Source organism: Rhinoderma darwinii, chromosome 1 (genome assembly GCF_050947455.1).
Source record: "Rhinoderma darwinii isolate aRhiDar2 chromosome 1, aRhiDar2.hap1, whole genome shotgun sequence".
Lineage (NCBI taxonomy): Eukaryota > Metazoa > Chordata > Amphibia > Anura > Rhinodermatidae > Rhinoderma > Rhinoderma darwinii.
In genome coordinates, this window is record NC_134687.1 from 375,833,921 (window position 1) to 375,850,885 (window position 16,965).

The 16,965-nt window shown below is 41.3% G+C and overlaps 1 protein-coding gene across 1 annotated transcript in view; it reads left to right on the forward strand.

Moving 5' to 3' along the window:
- TMC1 (transmembrane channel like 1) overlaps positions 1-16,665 on the forward strand; it is a 90,217-nt gene extending 73,552 nt beyond the window's left edge. The window contains exons 16-20 of the mRNA XM_075852111.1: positions 3,499-3,738; positions 14,310-14,435; positions 15,757-15,835; positions 15,912-16,005; positions 16,544-16,665. Coding sequence (XP_075708226.1) covers positions 3,499-3,738; positions 14,310-14,435; positions 15,757-15,835; positions 15,912-16,005; positions 16,544-16,665 — 661 coding nt within the window. The remainder of the gene's footprint in view (positions 1-3,498; positions 3,739-14,309; positions 14,436-15,756; positions 15,836-15,911; positions 16,006-16,543) is intronic.
- The last annotated feature ends 300 nt before the right edge of the window (positions 16,666-16,965 follow it).

The following is a 16,965-nucleotide window of genomic DNA, read 5'->3' on the forward strand; positions in this document are numbered from 1 at the left end:
CAAACATATTTTTGAACATTTCCAAGGCATATGGTATAAAGCAGGGGTCTCAAACTCGGCCGGGTAAGTGGGCCACATAATGAAAAAATGGGAAGTGGATTCAATACAAAATTATTGTTAATCAATTACTAATTTGATCTACTATAACACTATATTACTATAATAATAATGCTACGTTACTATAATAATACCGTTAGGTTTAAAATTTGAGAGAATTCTGCATGTGCTTATTTCAACAATCCAGTTTTACAGTTTAAGTGTCGCTAAATGCAGTCCGGCGGCTCAGTTGGCAGCGTTTGGCAGACACACATGTCAAGATTGGGCAGCCCCTTTTTAGATAGTGAAACAGAGTCCTCTGTAGATAGTGCCACAGAGTCCTCTGTAGATAATACCACAGTGCCCTCTGTAGATAATGCCACAGTGCCCTCTGTAGATAATGCCACAGTGCCCTCTGTAGATAATGCCACAGTGCCCTCTGTAGATAATGCCACAAGGCCCACTGTAGATAATGCAACACACCCCTAGATAATGCAACAGTGTCCTCTGTAGATGCTGCCACAGTGCCCTCTGTAGATTCTGCCACAGTGCCCTCTGTAGACTCTGCCACAGTGCCCTCTGTAGATGCTGCCACAGTGCCCTCTTTAGATGCTGCCACATTTTCCTCTGTAGATGCTACCACAGTGCTCTCTGTAGGTATACCACAGTGCCCTCTGTAGATGCTACCACAGTGCCCTCCGTACATACTGCCACAGTGCCCTCCATAGATGCTGCCACAGTGCCCTCCATAGATGCTGCCACACTGCCCTCCGTAGATGCTGCCACAGTGCCATCCATAGATGCTGCCACATTGCTCTCCGCAGATGCTGCCACATTGCCCTCCGCAGATGCTGCCACAGTGCCCTCTGAAGATAATGCCACACACACCCAAGTAGATAGCTCCATTGGGGCTCCCTCTAGGAGTGGAATCCCCAGCCAGAGCGTTGACGACACTTTGGCTGGGGATTCCTCTGCTGTTGGAGCCCCTGACGTCACAGTCCATACACAGTGAAGTCAGGGGATCCTCCTGGATCGGAATGTGATATCAGGGACAACCCCAGAGCCGGTGTCCCGAAACAGAGCACTAGTATAGGCTCTGCGCCGGAACTCTGGGGATGCCACTTACATCAGTGTCCATATATGGACAGTGATGTCAGGAGATTGCCCAGAGCTGGGGTCCCTGAGCAGAGCCACTTCTAGCACTCTGCCTGGGATTCCAGCACTGCTCCTGACATCACTGTCCATATATGGACATGAATGTCAGGGGCAACCCCAGAGCTGGAGTCCCGGGCAGAGCGCTAGTAGGCTCTTCCTGGGACTCCAGCTCTGCTCCTGACATCACTGGGACTCCTGCTCTGGGGAAGCCCCTGACATCACTGTCGATGTATGAACAGCGATGTCAGAGTCTTCCCCAGAGTCCCCTATACTAGCGCTCTGCCCGGGACTCCGCTCTGGGGAAGCCCCAGACATCGCGGGCCGCGTGTTTGAGACCCCTGGTATAAAGCAACCCTGTTATCAAAACCTTAGTTTATGTATCATAAGGATAAATTTTAGAAATAAATAATCCTATACATTTTTGAAAAACATCACTCCAAGATGCTTAAAAGAGGAACTATGCTTGCAGTATCGATATTTATAAAAGAGAGTTCCTTGAGCTCCAATGCATCCTAAAGCTTCTAGAAAATTCCCTTGAAGAATGACAAAATGTAACAACTAAAATGTGAATGATCTGAGATCCCCTAGTTCTATATTCTACTTTTTGAATCATTCGCAGACAGGTGTTACCGACTAGAGCCATATCTATATGGGAAAATGTGTTACAAGATTTTAAATAGCAAAGATATTGTTTAATTGGTCGATTATATACCCTCCATACATCGTCCCACTCAAATACATGTATAAGTCTAGAGAATTCCATCTATCCAATTAAGGTTCAATGACAATATTCAAAAACGAGTACTGGAATCAGAGCTGTCAACAGCCGGTCCCTCAATCAATGGGAGAGAAGGAATCCACGCCAGGATGGTACACTTGAAGCAGCAGGACCAGCGTTGAAATGCTTTAAATTTTTTTTACTAATAAAGCCATTGTAAGTGTACTATCCTGACATGGATTCCTTCTCTATCGTTATCGTTGAACTGGCTGTTGACCGCGCAGATTCTAGTCCTCGTTTTAGCTCCACTGAGCCATAATGTCTATGCTTAATGTCTGTGCAGAATCATTGCAGTAAAATCAAGTTTTCTTGCATAGAAAAGTTGTAAAAGGGCCCAAAATTCGCAATTTACAGTGCAAATTTAGATTTTTGGTCTTTTTGCACCACCCTCGCCACTTTTGTAAAGAGGCGGCGTGGCTTTGGAAAAGGAGGCAGGCCCATAGCGACCTGACAAATTAATTATTATTTATGCCAAAAAAATGGCATCAATTATAATGGAAATCTACACCAGCTCCCAGCTGGTGTAGATTTCACTCTGTGGTCGCATAGGAAGGTAGAGGCTCGTGTTGGACTCCCTACCTTGTCTCCCCCTGATCAGACTATCTCCCCTGCCCCACCCCTTTGGATAGTTAAATAACCAAAAACATAAAATACCCAAATTTTTTTTTATTATACCCACCAACGCTCCTCTTCTCTACTCCGGGTCTCCTCATCACTCCAGCGCTGCAACGTGCTGTGTGCAGCACAACGGCTTGTGCAACGTTAGGACGTTGCATGCGACACAGCACTAATGACATTGAAGTGTTGCGGCACGTATAAGGCCCTTATATGAGCATGCTAGAATGATGAAGGGACCTAGTGGGGAGAAGAGGAGTAGTGTGTTGAGTATGTGTTTTTTTAATATTTTATTGCTCATGTGGGGAAATGGATGGTGCATGTCCATGGTCATTGTACCACGGCCTGGCTGAAAATTGCGACAAATTTAATTAAGAAGCTTTTGCCTCTTAATTAATGTGTTTCTGTTTACTCCCGCTTTTCTTTCTATTAAGACTGATGCATGAAATGCCAGACTTGATAAATTGCCCCCAATGTGTCCAGTGCTGGTGAGAGGAAGCGGCTTCTAGTGCACTGATTATAATTGACTGGCCTGCATATTGGCATGAATCACTCCGCCACCCATGTACAAGGATCTCAGCAGTGAGACTGAGTTACTAGGCACGTATGACCACCAGCACTGGACACATAAAGGGCATGTCTGCAATGTATGTGTGGGATATCTTTTCTCTGTGTCATTCAAAAGAAACGCATTAATGCATTTTTCTCAAATAAGTATGTGTATATAGACAGTAGGAGCATTAAAATAAGTTGCCATGAAAAACTGTACCAGTGAACTACTGATACTGCAATCAACTCCATTATGCATGCAGTGTAAATAGTTAGGTACATATAACGTAGTGTCTATTTCATTTTCTGTTTATTTATTTTATATATTTAATAAATAATTCACATTTTCATTTCTTTCCTTTTAGGATGGGATCATTCTATGCACCTTGCCTTCCGGCCATTAATGTATTCCGTCTTCATACGTCCATGTACTTACAATGCTGGGCAGTGATGTGCTGCAATGTTCCCCATGCGAGAGTTTTTAAAGCCTCCAGATCCAACAATTTCTACATGGCTATGCTGCTCTTCATACTCTTCTTGGCCATGTTGCCAGTCATCTATACCATTGTCTCCATTCCACCATCCTTCGATTGTGGACCGTTTAGGTAATCAGTTTCACAATAACTTCTCAACTTACACTTTAATATACACTTTAACCCCTTCGGGACACAGCCTGTTTTGGCCTTCAGGACACAGCCAATTTTTTCAAATCTGACATTTTTCAATTTATGTGGTAATAACTTCGGAATGCTTTTACCTATCCAAGCGATTCTGAGATTGTTTTCTCGTGACACATTGGACTTTATGTTACTGGCAAAATTTACTCGATACATTAAGTATTTAATTGTGAAAAACACCAAAATGTAGCGAAAAATTGCAAAAATTAGCATTTTTATAAATTTATAGGTATCTGCTTGTAAGACAGATAGTAATACCACACAAAATTGTTGCTAATTAACATCACCCATATGTCTACTTTAGATTGGCATTGTTTTTAGAACATCCTTTTATTTTTATATGACATAACAAGGCTTAGAACTTTAGCAGCAATTTCTCACATTTTCAAGAAAATTTCAAAAGGCTCTTTTTACAGGGACCAGTTCAGGTGTGAAGTGGATTTTAGGGCCTTATATATTAGAAACCCTCGATAAGTCACCCCATTTTAAAAACCCCTCAAAGTATTCAAAATAGCATTTAGAAAGTTTCTTAACCCTTTAGATGTTTCACAGGAATTAAGGCAAAGTAGATGTGAAATTTTCAAATTTCTTTTTTTTTGTTGCAGAAATTCATTTTTCATCTATTTTTTTTGTAACACAGAAAGTTTTACCAGAGAAATACAACTCAATATCTATTGCCCAGATTCTGCAGCTTTTAGAAATATCCCACATGTGGCCCTAGTGCACTTATTGACTGAAGCACAGGCCTCAGAAACAAAGAAACACCTAGAGAATTTTGGGGCCTCCTTTTTATTAGAAAATATTTTAGGCACCATGTCGGGTTTGAAAGGCTCTTGCGGCGCCAAAACAGTGGAAATCCCCCAAAAGTTACCCCATTTTGGAAACTATACCCCTTGAGGAAATTATCTAGGGGTATAGTGAGCATTTTGACCCCGCAGGTTTTTTGCAGAAATTATTGGAAGTAGGCCGTGAAAATGAAAATCTACATTCTTTCAAATAAAATGTAGGTTTAGCTAATTTTTTCTAATTTCCACAAGGACTAAAAAGAGAAAATGCACCGCTACTTTTGTAAATCAATTTCTCCCGAGTAAAACAATACCCCACATGTGGCCATAAACGGCTGTTTGGACACACTGCAGGGCTTAGAAGGGAAAGAGCGCCATTTGGCTTTTGAAAAAAAAGTCCATTTAGGAAACTACACCCCTTGAAGAATCCATCTAGGGGTGTAGTGAGCATTTTGAACCCACAGGGGTTTCATAGATTTTATTAGAATTGGGCAGTGAAGATAAAAAAAAATCCTTTTATTCCAATAAGACGTAGCTTTAGCTCAAAATTTTTCATTTTCTCAACAAATAAAGGAATAAAAGAACCCCAACATTTGTAAAGCAACTTCTCTGGAGTACGGCAATACCCCATTTATGGTCATAAACTGCTGTTTGGGCACACGGCAAGGATCAGAAGAGAAGGAGCGCCATTTGGCTTTTGGAGCACAGATTTTGCTGTATTGGTTTCCTGACACCATGTCACTTTTGCAAAGCTCCTAAGGTAGCAGTACAGTGGAAACTCCCCAAAAGTGACTCGATTCACGAAACTACACCCCTTGAGGAATTCATCTAGGGGTGTAGTGAGCATTTTGACCCCACAGATGTTTCATAGATTTTATTAGAATTGGGCAGTGAAAATAAAAAAAATCCTTTTTCTTCAATAAGACGTAGTTTTAGCTGAAAATGTTTCATTTTCTCAACAAATAAATGAAAAAAAGCGCCCCAACACTTGTAAAGCAACTTCTCCTGTGTACGGCAATACCACATATGTGGTCATAAACTGCTGTTTGGGCACAGAGTAGGGCTCAGAAGGGAAGGAGCGCCATTTGGCTTTTGGAGTACAGATTTTGCTGGATTGGTTTCTGGGCGCTATGTCGCATTTGCAAAGTCCCTGTGGGACCAAAACAGTGGATCCCCCCCAGAAGTGACCCCATTTTGGAAACGACACCCCTCAAGGTATTAACCCCTCAAGGTGCATATTAACCCCACAGGTAATTGGCAGAAATTGGTGTGCACTTGATGTTGCAGAGTGAAAATGGGATTTTTTTCCATAGATATGCCAATATGTGGCGCCCAGCTTGTGCCACTGGAGACACACACCCCAAAAATTGTTAAAAGGGTTCTCCCGGGTATGCCGATGCCATATATATGGAAGTAAACTGCTGTTTGGGCACACTGTAGGGTTCAGAAGGGAGGTAGCGCCATTTGGCTTTTGGAGCGTGGATTTTGCTTGTAGTAGTTTCGTTTGGAGTCTTACTGGTGTTTCTGTTTATAATGTGGGGGTACATGTAAGCCGGGCGGAGTATATAAGGGGCATAGTCAGGTGGTATAATAATGGGGTAAAAAAAAACAATAAAATTATCCATAGATGTGTGTTACGCTGTGACACAATCCTTTCTGCACAGGCCGGTGTCGCACTAATAAATTGTTTTTACTTATTCCCACTCGGGATCTTTGCAGTTTAAGGAATTTTGCTGGGAAGTGTTGTCCTGGTATAATACGGGCACCCTCGCTTCCAGCAGATATGTTTGGGCCCTCCCCTTCCTGGTTCCCTAATTTTAGGGGCCTTGATAATTCACCACTTGAAACAGACGAAATGTTCCCATCGGGGCCGGCACAACTGCATATTTTTATTTCCTGGCTTATTGGAGCCTTAACTAATTTTATTTTTTCATAGACGTAGTGGTATGACGGCTGTTTTTTTTGCGGGACGAGCTGTAGTTTTTATTAGTACCATTTTGGGGTACATGTGACATTTCGATCACTTTATCACGTTATCCTTTATTTTTTGGGAGGCAAGGTGAACAAAAAACGGCAATTCTGGCATATTTTTTAAATTCTTTTTATACAGCGTTCACCATGCGTTATAAATTACATGTTACCTTTATTCTGCGGGTCAGTCCGATTCCGGTGATACCTAATTTATAGCACTTTTTATGTTTTACAACTTTTTGCACAATAAAATAACTTTTGTAAAGAGAATGGATTTTTTCTGTCGCCAAGTTGTGAGAGCCATAACGGTTTTAATATTTTTGTCGACGGAGCTGTATGAGGGCTTGTTTTTAGCGAGACGAGTTATAGCTTTTATAGACACCATTTTTGGGTACATGCGACTTTTTGATCACTTTTTATTTAAATTTTTGGAAGACAAAGTGACCAAAAAATAGCAATTATGTCAGTATTTTTGAGGTTTTTTTTACGGCGTTCACTGTGCGGAATAAATAACATTATATTTTTATAGTTAAGGTCGTTACGGTCGCAGCGATACCAAATATGTATGGCTTTATTATTTTTTTCAATAATAAATGACTTGATAATTTAAAAAGGGTGATTGTGTTTTGTGTTATTATTTGAAACTTTTATTGTATTTTTTCCAACTTTTATTTTTACTTTTTTTACACTTTTCTTTAGTCCCACTAGTGGACTTGAAGGTCCAACTGTTTGTTTGATGTTCTAATACATTGCACTACCTATGTAGTGCAATGTATTAGAACTGTCAGTTGTTCACTGACAGCAAGCCGATCAGGCTCCGCCTCCGGGCGGGGCCTAATCGGCTTCCGTAATGGCAGATAGGAAGCCATTGTTAAGCATCCTGTTGCCATAGTAACAGTCGCCAGCCTTGCCATCGCATGGCAGGGCTGCCGATTTCATACAAACCACTTTGATGCAGCGATTGCATTGAATCGCTGCATTGAACGGGTTAATGGCAGGAATCGGAGCTAGCTCCGGTTCCTGCCGATAGATCGGGGTGTCCGCTGTAACATACAGCGAACACCCACTGCTAATGACGCCGGCTCAGCCTCTGAGCCGGAAGCTGAGCCGGCGCCATCTTGCCGATGGTACCGGAAGCCTCCTGGGCCCCGCCGACGACGGGGCGATCTCTATTGAACGCAGCATGTGAGGGGTTAAACAGTCGGATCGGAGGCTAGGTCCGGTCCTGGCCGATACCTCAGGGTGCCAGCTGTAACATACAGCTGTCACCCGGCGGTGATGTCGCTGGCTCAGCTCCTGAGCCAGCTCCATCTGTTTCACGTACAGTTACGTGGAGTTGAGGGAAAAGACCATCTCCCATCACGTAACTGTACGTGAAATGGCGGGAAGGGGTTAATATACAACTATATCCTTGCCCTGCAATGAACAGCTTATTTTACTATTCGTGACACCAGAGCCGGCTTTACCTAGGCACAGTAGGCTTGTGGTTTTTTTTAGGCAGCTTTAACGGGCTGCAGCACTGGTCCTTGTGCCTGCAGCCCGTTAATATATGTGTGCTCCTAACAGAGCACACAGGCGCTCCCCACAGCCCGGCATCTCCCAGTACAGGCTGCTACTAGAAGCCTTAGTACTGGGGAAAACATTGGGTCGCATCACAGCCAAGATCCCCGCCGATTAACCCCTTAGCGACTGCCGCATTTAAGTTGTTATAACAACATCGGCACCACGATTGCGGGGGCTGATTGTTGCTATGGCAACCGGAAGCCTAACAAAGGCATCCGGTCTGCCATCTATGGAAGGCGATTAGGTCCCGCCAGAGGTACATAAATATTGCAGGGTATTATAACAACGATCTAACAATTGGATCCAGTGGCGGTTTAAGAAGACCATGGGCCCTGGGCTGTTACCAAAACTTGGGCCCCCCTTCTCCACCGCCACCCTGCCACGCCGTGACTATTGCTAACACTACCTTTTTGCACAAGCATTAACAAATGGGTGTTACGATTCCCCTTTCACAGGGCTGTGTCCCTACATACTGACAGTATCACACTGTGCAGGGACACAGCGCCAACCCCCCATGTAGACAGCGCCACACACACACCCCCTGTAGCTAGAGCCACACACACACCCCCCTGTAGATAGAGCCACACACACACACACACACACACACACACACACACACACCCCTGTAGATAGAGCCACACACCCCTGTAAATAGAGCCACACACACACCCCCCTGTAGATAGAGCCACACACACCCCCCTGTAGATAGAGCCACACACACCCCCCTGTAGATAGCGTCACACACACACACAACCCCCTGTAGAGAGCCTCACACAGCCCCCCCCTTGTATATAGTGCTACACAGCGCTCCCCACCTTGTATATAGTGCTACACAGTGCTCCCCCCCCCCTTGTATATAGTGCTACACAGTGTCGCTACACTGCAGCCCTGGGATGACATTTTAACCCATATGACTGCTGCATGCCTGTGATTGGCCTGTGATTGGCTGCAGCGGTCACATGGGGTGATACGTCATCCCAGGAGGCCGGCCCAGACGAAGAAACAGAATTCTGGGCAAGTATAAGATTTTTTCTAAATTGCGTTTTTACATAACATCTGCTATTTGTTGCAGGTTTTACCTCCCCATTGAATTAAATGGGGAAAACCCGAAACAAATGAGCAGTGTTTACGCAAATACAATTGACATGCTGCGGAATAAAAAAATGCACCGCAGGTCAATTTCTGAGCTTTTTTTTCCCCACCTATCATTTACGCAGCGTGTGATGAGAATTGTTCACATCTAATCCACTCTGCTGCTACTGTATTAGGGCTTGTCCACACTTAACGGAGAATACGCAGAATACGGTAGTGGCAAAGTGAATGAGATTTACCAAATCTCATCCAGAGGCTGCGTAAAATTTCCGACCAGACATTTTGTCCTGCGGTGCGTATTTCTTGAACTGCAGCATGTCAATTCCTGCTGCGGAAAGTGGACAGAATTGCTGCATTTTTTCACAGGAGACGTCACCATCCCCCAACATCGAGAAAAACGCAGCAAAATACGCACCATTTTCTGCAGCAAAAATGCAGGAAATGGTGCAGAAATCTATATATACACACGCGCACGTACACACGAGTATGCACATTATACACATATAAAGTACACACGAGTATGCACATTATACACATATAAAGTACACACGAGTATGCACATTATACACATATAAAGTACACACGAGTTTGCACATTATACACATAAAGTACACACGAGTATGCACATTATACACATATAAAGTACACATGAGAATGCACATTATACACATATAAAGTGCACACTGTAAACACACACGAGTATGCACATTATACACATATAAAGAACACACAAGTATGCACATTATACACATATAAAGTACACACGAGTATGCACATTATACACATAGAAAGTACACACGAGTATGCACATTATACACATATAAAGTACACATGAGAATGCACATTATACACATATAAAGTACACACTGTAAACACACACGAGTATGCACATTATACACATATAAAGTACACACGAGTATGCACATTATACACATATAAAGTACACACTGTAAACACACATGAGTATGCACATTATACACATATAAATTACACACGAGTATGCACATTATACACATATAAAGTACACACTGTAAAGACACACGAGTATGCACATTATACACATATAAAGTACACACTGTAAACACACACGAGTATGCACATTATACACATATAAAGTACACATTGTAAACACACATGCACTTACCTTTTATGTAGGATATTTGTGAGTCTTCACTGCAGCTCTTCTCCTGCTCACAGCCCGACACAGAGCCCGCCGACAGTAACCCCTCCCCCATGTCCCGACAGCTAGCAGCAGGAGGAGAGATGTTTAGAGCAGGGAAGGGGGGCTGGAGGGGGAGCTTCTAAAGCAGCACAAACCACGGCTGCTAAGTGGGAGTGAAGCTCCGTTCGTCTGATGACAGGTGCGGTCCTGGCACCAGGGCTCCCTCCAGGGCTAGCGACGCCACTGGGCATGAGGGGGTTTGGGTGGCTATGGGCCCCCTGGGAGCCTTTGGCCCCGGGCGGCCGCCCGAACCGCCCTAATGATAATCCGCCACTGATTGGATCGTCAAGTCCCTAGTGGGACTAAAAGAAAAAAGGAAAAAAAAAGTTACGTTACATTTCAAGTCCTTTATTATTAGAAAAATATAAAATAAACTATGCATAATTGGTATCGCCACGTCCGTAACGGCCTGAACTATAAAAATGTAATGTAATTTATCCCGCACAGTGACGGCCATAAAAAAAATACTAAAAAAACGATACTGGAATCGCTATTTTTAGTCACTTCAGCTCCCAAAAAATGGAATAAATAGGGATCAAAAAGTCGCATGGTATCAATAAAAACGACAGTTTGTTCCTCAAAAACCAAGCCCTCACACAGCTTTCTTGATGGAAAATAAAAAAGTTGTGGTTCTTAGAATATGGCGACACAAAAACAAAATAATTTTTTTAAAACCGTGATTTTATCGTGCAAACACTGTAAAACATAAAAAACCTATATACATATGGTATCACCGTAATCGCATCGGCCCACAGAATAAATGAAATATGTCATTTGTATTGCACGGTGAACGCCGTAACAAAAAAGAATAAAAAACAATAGAAATTTTCACGACCTAATTACAATAAAATTCAGTAAAAAACCTATGGGATCAAAATGCTCACTATACTCCTAGATAACTTCTTTTTAGGGCAGTAGTTTCCCAAATGGGGTCACTTCTGGGGGTGTCCACTGTTTTGGTGCCTCAGGGACTTTGCAAATGCGACATGACACCCGAAAACCAATCCAGCAAACTTGAGCTCCAAAAGACATATAGCGCTCCTTCGCTTCTGAGCCCTGCCGTGTGTCCAAACAGCCGTTTATTAGGCCATGTTCAGACGTGGCAGAATTTTTCCGCTGCAAATGTTGGTGCAGATTCGGGGCAATTACGCAACGAATCTGCACCAACGTTTGCATATTTGACAGGTAATTCAGACATTGCAGATATCACAGCGGACTTGCCACAGATTTCAGTTTTTGCATTGCAAAGGCTGAAATCCGCAGTGAAATTCCGATTCTTCTTCGCAACATAATGAGCATGCTATGGAGGGAAAATTCTGCACCACAGCCTAAATTCCACACAGTTATTTTCCGCAACGTCCGAACTAAGTTTTCTAAAAATGTATAGAAACAAATGTAAAAAATGGCTGATGCAGAATTTCACTGCGGACTGACCGCAGCGGAATTCAACAGCAATTCCGCCACGTCTGAATGTGCCCTTACCACATATGGGGTATTGCCATAATCAGGAGAAATTGCTTTACAAATCTTGGGGCGCTTTTTCTTCCTTATTCCTTGTAAAAATTGATAATTTCTACGTTTTCTTTTTTACGGACTAATTCCACTAAATTCAGCAAAAAATCTGTGGGGTTAAAATGCTCCCTATACCCCTTGATAAATTCCTTGAGGGGTATAGTTTGCCAAATGGTGTCTTTTTGGGGGTGTTTCCGCTTTTTTGGCCCCACGAGACCTCTTCAAATCTGACATGGTGCTTAAAATATATTATAATAAAAAAGAGGCCCTAAAATCCTCTAGTTGCTCCTTTGCTTCTGAGGCCGGTGCTTCAGTCCATTAGCACACTAGGGCCACATGTGGGATATTTCTAAAAACTGAAGTATCTGGGCAATAAATATTGAGTTGCGTTTCTCTGGTAAAAACCTTCTGTGTTACCGGGAAAAAATTATTAATATGGATTTTCTGATAAAAAAAAGAAATTTGAAAATGTCTCCTCTACTTTGCTTTAATTCCTGTGAAACACCTAAAGGGTTAAGAAACTTTCTAACGGCTGTTTTGAAAACTTTGAGGGGTGCAGTTTTTAAAATTGGGTGACTTAAGGGGGTTTCTATAATATAAGGCCCTCAAATCCACTTCAGAACTGAGCTGGTACCTATAAAATAGGTTTTGGAAATTTTCTTGAAAATGTGATAAATTGCTGCTAAAGTTCTAAGCCTTGTAACGACCTATAAAAAAAAGGATGTTCAAAAAATGATGCCAATCTAAAGTAGACATATAGGAAATGTTATCTAGTAACTATTTTGTGTGGTATTGCTATCTGTTTTACAAGCAGATACATTTAAATTGAGAAGAATGCTAATTTTTGCACATTTTCTCAAAATTTTGGTGTTTTTCACAAACAAATACTGAATTTATTGATCACATTTTTCCACTAACATAAAGTACAATATGTCATGAGAAAAGAATCTCAAAATCGCTTTGATAGGTAAAAGCATTCCCAAGTTATTACCACGTAAAGTGACACATGTCAGATTTGAAAAAATCGGCTGCGTCCACAAGGCTAAAACAGGCTCAGTCCTGAAGGGGTTAAAGGGACACAGTAAAAATTGTAATACACTGCAATACATAGTTCAGTATATTGTAACAGAGATCAAGCGATTGCTTGTTAAAGTCCCCTAGGGGGATTTAAAAAAAAGAAATAATAATTTAATAAAGCTTTCAGTAATGTACAGAAAGGTTAAATGAAAAGTTAAAATTTTTTACTTTTCCCATTATTTCTCTAAAGTAATGTACAAAATAAACATAATTGGTATCGCCGTGTCTGCAAAAGTCTGAATTATTCTAATATAATGTTATTTAACGCGCTGGGGGAACGGCGTAAAATTGAGTGGTGATTCACACCACTCAATTGATCGAAAAATGAAAAATTTATGGCTCTCATGACACAAAATAATTTTTTTTTAACAAATTTTTTTTTCGTTATAAAAGAAGTAAGTCATAAAAACACCTATATACATTTGTTATCATCGTAATTATATTGCCCCGCAGAATAAAAATATATTGTTGAATTTCTGCAGTGTATTCCCAAGAAATCAAATTATTTAGAATTATGTGTATAGATGAATCTTAAAGCCACTAGAGGGCACTGTGCTGCTTATGTAGAATTTCACCGCAACAAAATATTCTGCACCACTTTACAATTCACAGGGTGAATATGCACACAACAGACAGCACAGGAGGACAAACTCTGGTAATAATCAAACAAAAAGAGAGCTGGCCCTGCTCATTAGAGCTTACAATCTTGGGCTTCGTTCATATCTGCGCTAGGGCTCAGTTCCGTCTGAGCTTTCCGTCAGAACGGAGCCCTGACAGACACAAACGGAAACCATAGGTTTCTGTTTCCATCACCATTGATTTCAATGGTAACAGATCCAGTGTCAATGGTTTCCGTTTGTCTCCGTTGTGCAAGGATTCCATCGTTTTGATGGAATGAATAGCGCAGTCGACTACCATATATGGACAGTAACGTCAGGGATTCCCTCTATGAGTGGAGTCCCCGGCCAGAGCATCGGCAACTGACGTCACTGTCCATATATCGAGAGTGACGTCAAGGGCTTCCCCGGGATAAGCGCTTAAAGTATCAGATACAGTTGACACTGGGAGTCTGGGACATACCACCGGCCGCCTAAGACAGCAGGGCACCGCCCGAAATCCGGAACGGTTGGAAGGTATGCTATTACTGAACTGGGCCATTTGCTTAGCTTGATGAAATACATTAAAAGCCATATATGAACAGTAATTCCATTAAGAAACATAATCTGCATGTAGTATATGGTGGTTAGTTATTATATATACGTCTCTGTTTTCATTAGTGGAAAGCAACGAATGTTTGAAGTTATACAGGAGACCTTGCAAAACGACTTCCCTGCATGGTTTGCAAAAGTATTTGGATACGCTTCAAACCCCGGACTAATTTTACCATTCATATTGCTAATGGTGTAAGTAAAATTTTTGGAGGGTCGAAACAAATCTGTCATTTGATTAATAACTAGTTTAGTTCTTCTTAGTGTCATTGAAAAATTTACCGTAAAGTTCAGTATATGTACATCTACAATATGATTATTGTCAAGGATCTTTCACTAGGGTAGCTTGATATCCAGAGACCAAGTACAAAATGTAAGCAGGATAATTTTAAGGGTCTATTCACCCTGGGTTTGCAGTGTATGTTTGGCATATGCTGAATGTATCCATTCAGCCTTTTGGCATGATGAGGCATATGCCGATATAGTTTTTTTCTCTACTCTATGGCATAGCATATTTGACTACGCTATACCATACAGTATATGTTATTTTTTTTTTTTTAATGGGAGCCTATGGCGAATGTATACCACTGTTTAAGTCAGAGGCTTTAGTCGGAGGTATACTTCGGGAAAGTAAACTGAGAACGCAGTGTGAATAGACATGGTGGTGGAGGATACTGGTACAGATTTTCCATCTGTCCATGATTTTTGGTAATATTGTTTAGAAAAAAAGAACTAAAAAAGGAGGTGCGCTTAAGATATAGATCTGCAGCTTGAGAAACAATGTTTTCTTAGGCCAAAGTAAAGCCATACATTTCCTTTGAAAATATTGTCCATAAAACTGAGCTGTTATATTTTTTCAAGATTTTGGCCACTACCATACAAGCAACATTAAAGGGGTTGTCCAGTCTCCAAAAATTTATGGCCTATTCTCAGGATAGGCCTTCAAAATCTGATCGCTAGGCGTCCAACTCCCAGAACCCCGCCGATCAGCTGTTTTGAAGGGGTCACAGCACTCGTACAAGCGCTGCTTTCCCTTCATTTCTTTTACTGCTCACACTGTAAATTGCCAACACATTAGTATCGGTGGTTCACAGTATTACAGTCTTCTCCCATTGAAGTGAATGAGATAAGGCTGTAATACTGTGAAACGCCGCTACAAGTGTGTCGGCAATTCACAGTGTGAGCAGTAAAGGAAATGAAGGGGAAGCAGCGCTTGTATGAGCACTGTGCCCCCTTCAAAACAGCTGATCGGCAGGTGTGCTGTGAGTTGGACTCCGACCAATCAGATATTGATGGCCTTTCGTGCTGCACAATCCCCTTAATAAAAGCCTTTTGGGCCAGGTACATTGAATATTCTCTGTCTACAGCCAGTCATGATAAGTATTGCCTCTTGACTCCTATAATCAATGACTAGTAATTGCTTTTATCTTGGTTTATTTTTTTCTTGTATGGATAAGACATCCGGACATCCGATATGAACCTGTTAATTTATGACTTTCATTTATCTTGTGTCTAGCATGAGTATATATTACCTTAATGCTACATCAAAAGGATACCAGGCAGCAATTCTGGAATTGAAGAAAAAACTGCAAAGTGTAAGTATAAACATGTTATCCCCTCTATCCATTACTTTATGCTAAATGTTTCATGGTAATATCATCTGTATTATAGCAAGCTGAGGAAAATAAGAAGAGAAATAAAAAAATTGCAGAAAAAGCAGCAGAAGCTCAAGACGATCCCTCGAAACCAAAAGACAGTTCCCCTGGTAAGTCTTCGAATATTAAAGGGGAAATCTAGGAGAATTATATTTTGAAAAAGTCATAGATAGGTGTGAACAATTCCGGAAGGAAATCTCAAACGGGTTTGAGCTCTCTGTAGAACCTTTTCATCCTGGACATCAGTGATAAAGTTTAGCTGCAACTAATGCATGGAATTGCATTCTTAAACAACATCACCAATCCCTAGAAGTGAATGGAAATTGCTGATGACCACTATAGTTATATGAGATTTCCATTGTCTACTTTAGCGATATTTTTTTAGCATTTTTTTGCATCATCACATTCCAAGAGCCATAAAAAATGTTTTTGTTTTCCATCAACGTAGCTGTGTGATGGCTCGTTTTTTGCAGGACAAATTGTAGTTTTTATTGGCTGCATTTTGGGGTACACATAATTGATTGATTAACTCTTAATAGCTTCTGTGCCACGATCACCAGAATGTACTATTACGTCCTATTTGTTGTAGAGTTCTCAAATGCAATGTGTTTAATGCAATAGAGCTGTTAAAAAACAATTGTATTTCAGGAGGTCAACCCAATAAGAATATTGGTTCAGCAGCTGGTGCTAAAGGAAAGAGTCTCGAAGTTCCTCCTCGTATTGCTGTAACTAGACCACCTACATCTAAGGGACCACCAGTGCCTTCCTGAAGACCAGAATTAACAAACGTGTGGTCATTACATACAGTACAGCATGGAGTAATATTAACCATTGCATCACATATATTATTTATTTTCCTATATTATTTAAACTGAAATATAGAATTTACATTACTGCATCCCGAAAATACATTTATAAAGAGCTAAATAATAATAAACAATTGTCTTATTCCGTTTAACCATGGGGGTGGGTTACCACTTTGTCACTGTCCGATGTTGTTTTGACCCCTTTTTGCACTATATTGTGGTTTTTGAAATCCATTGTACAGAAATTTTGCAATAAATACGAGG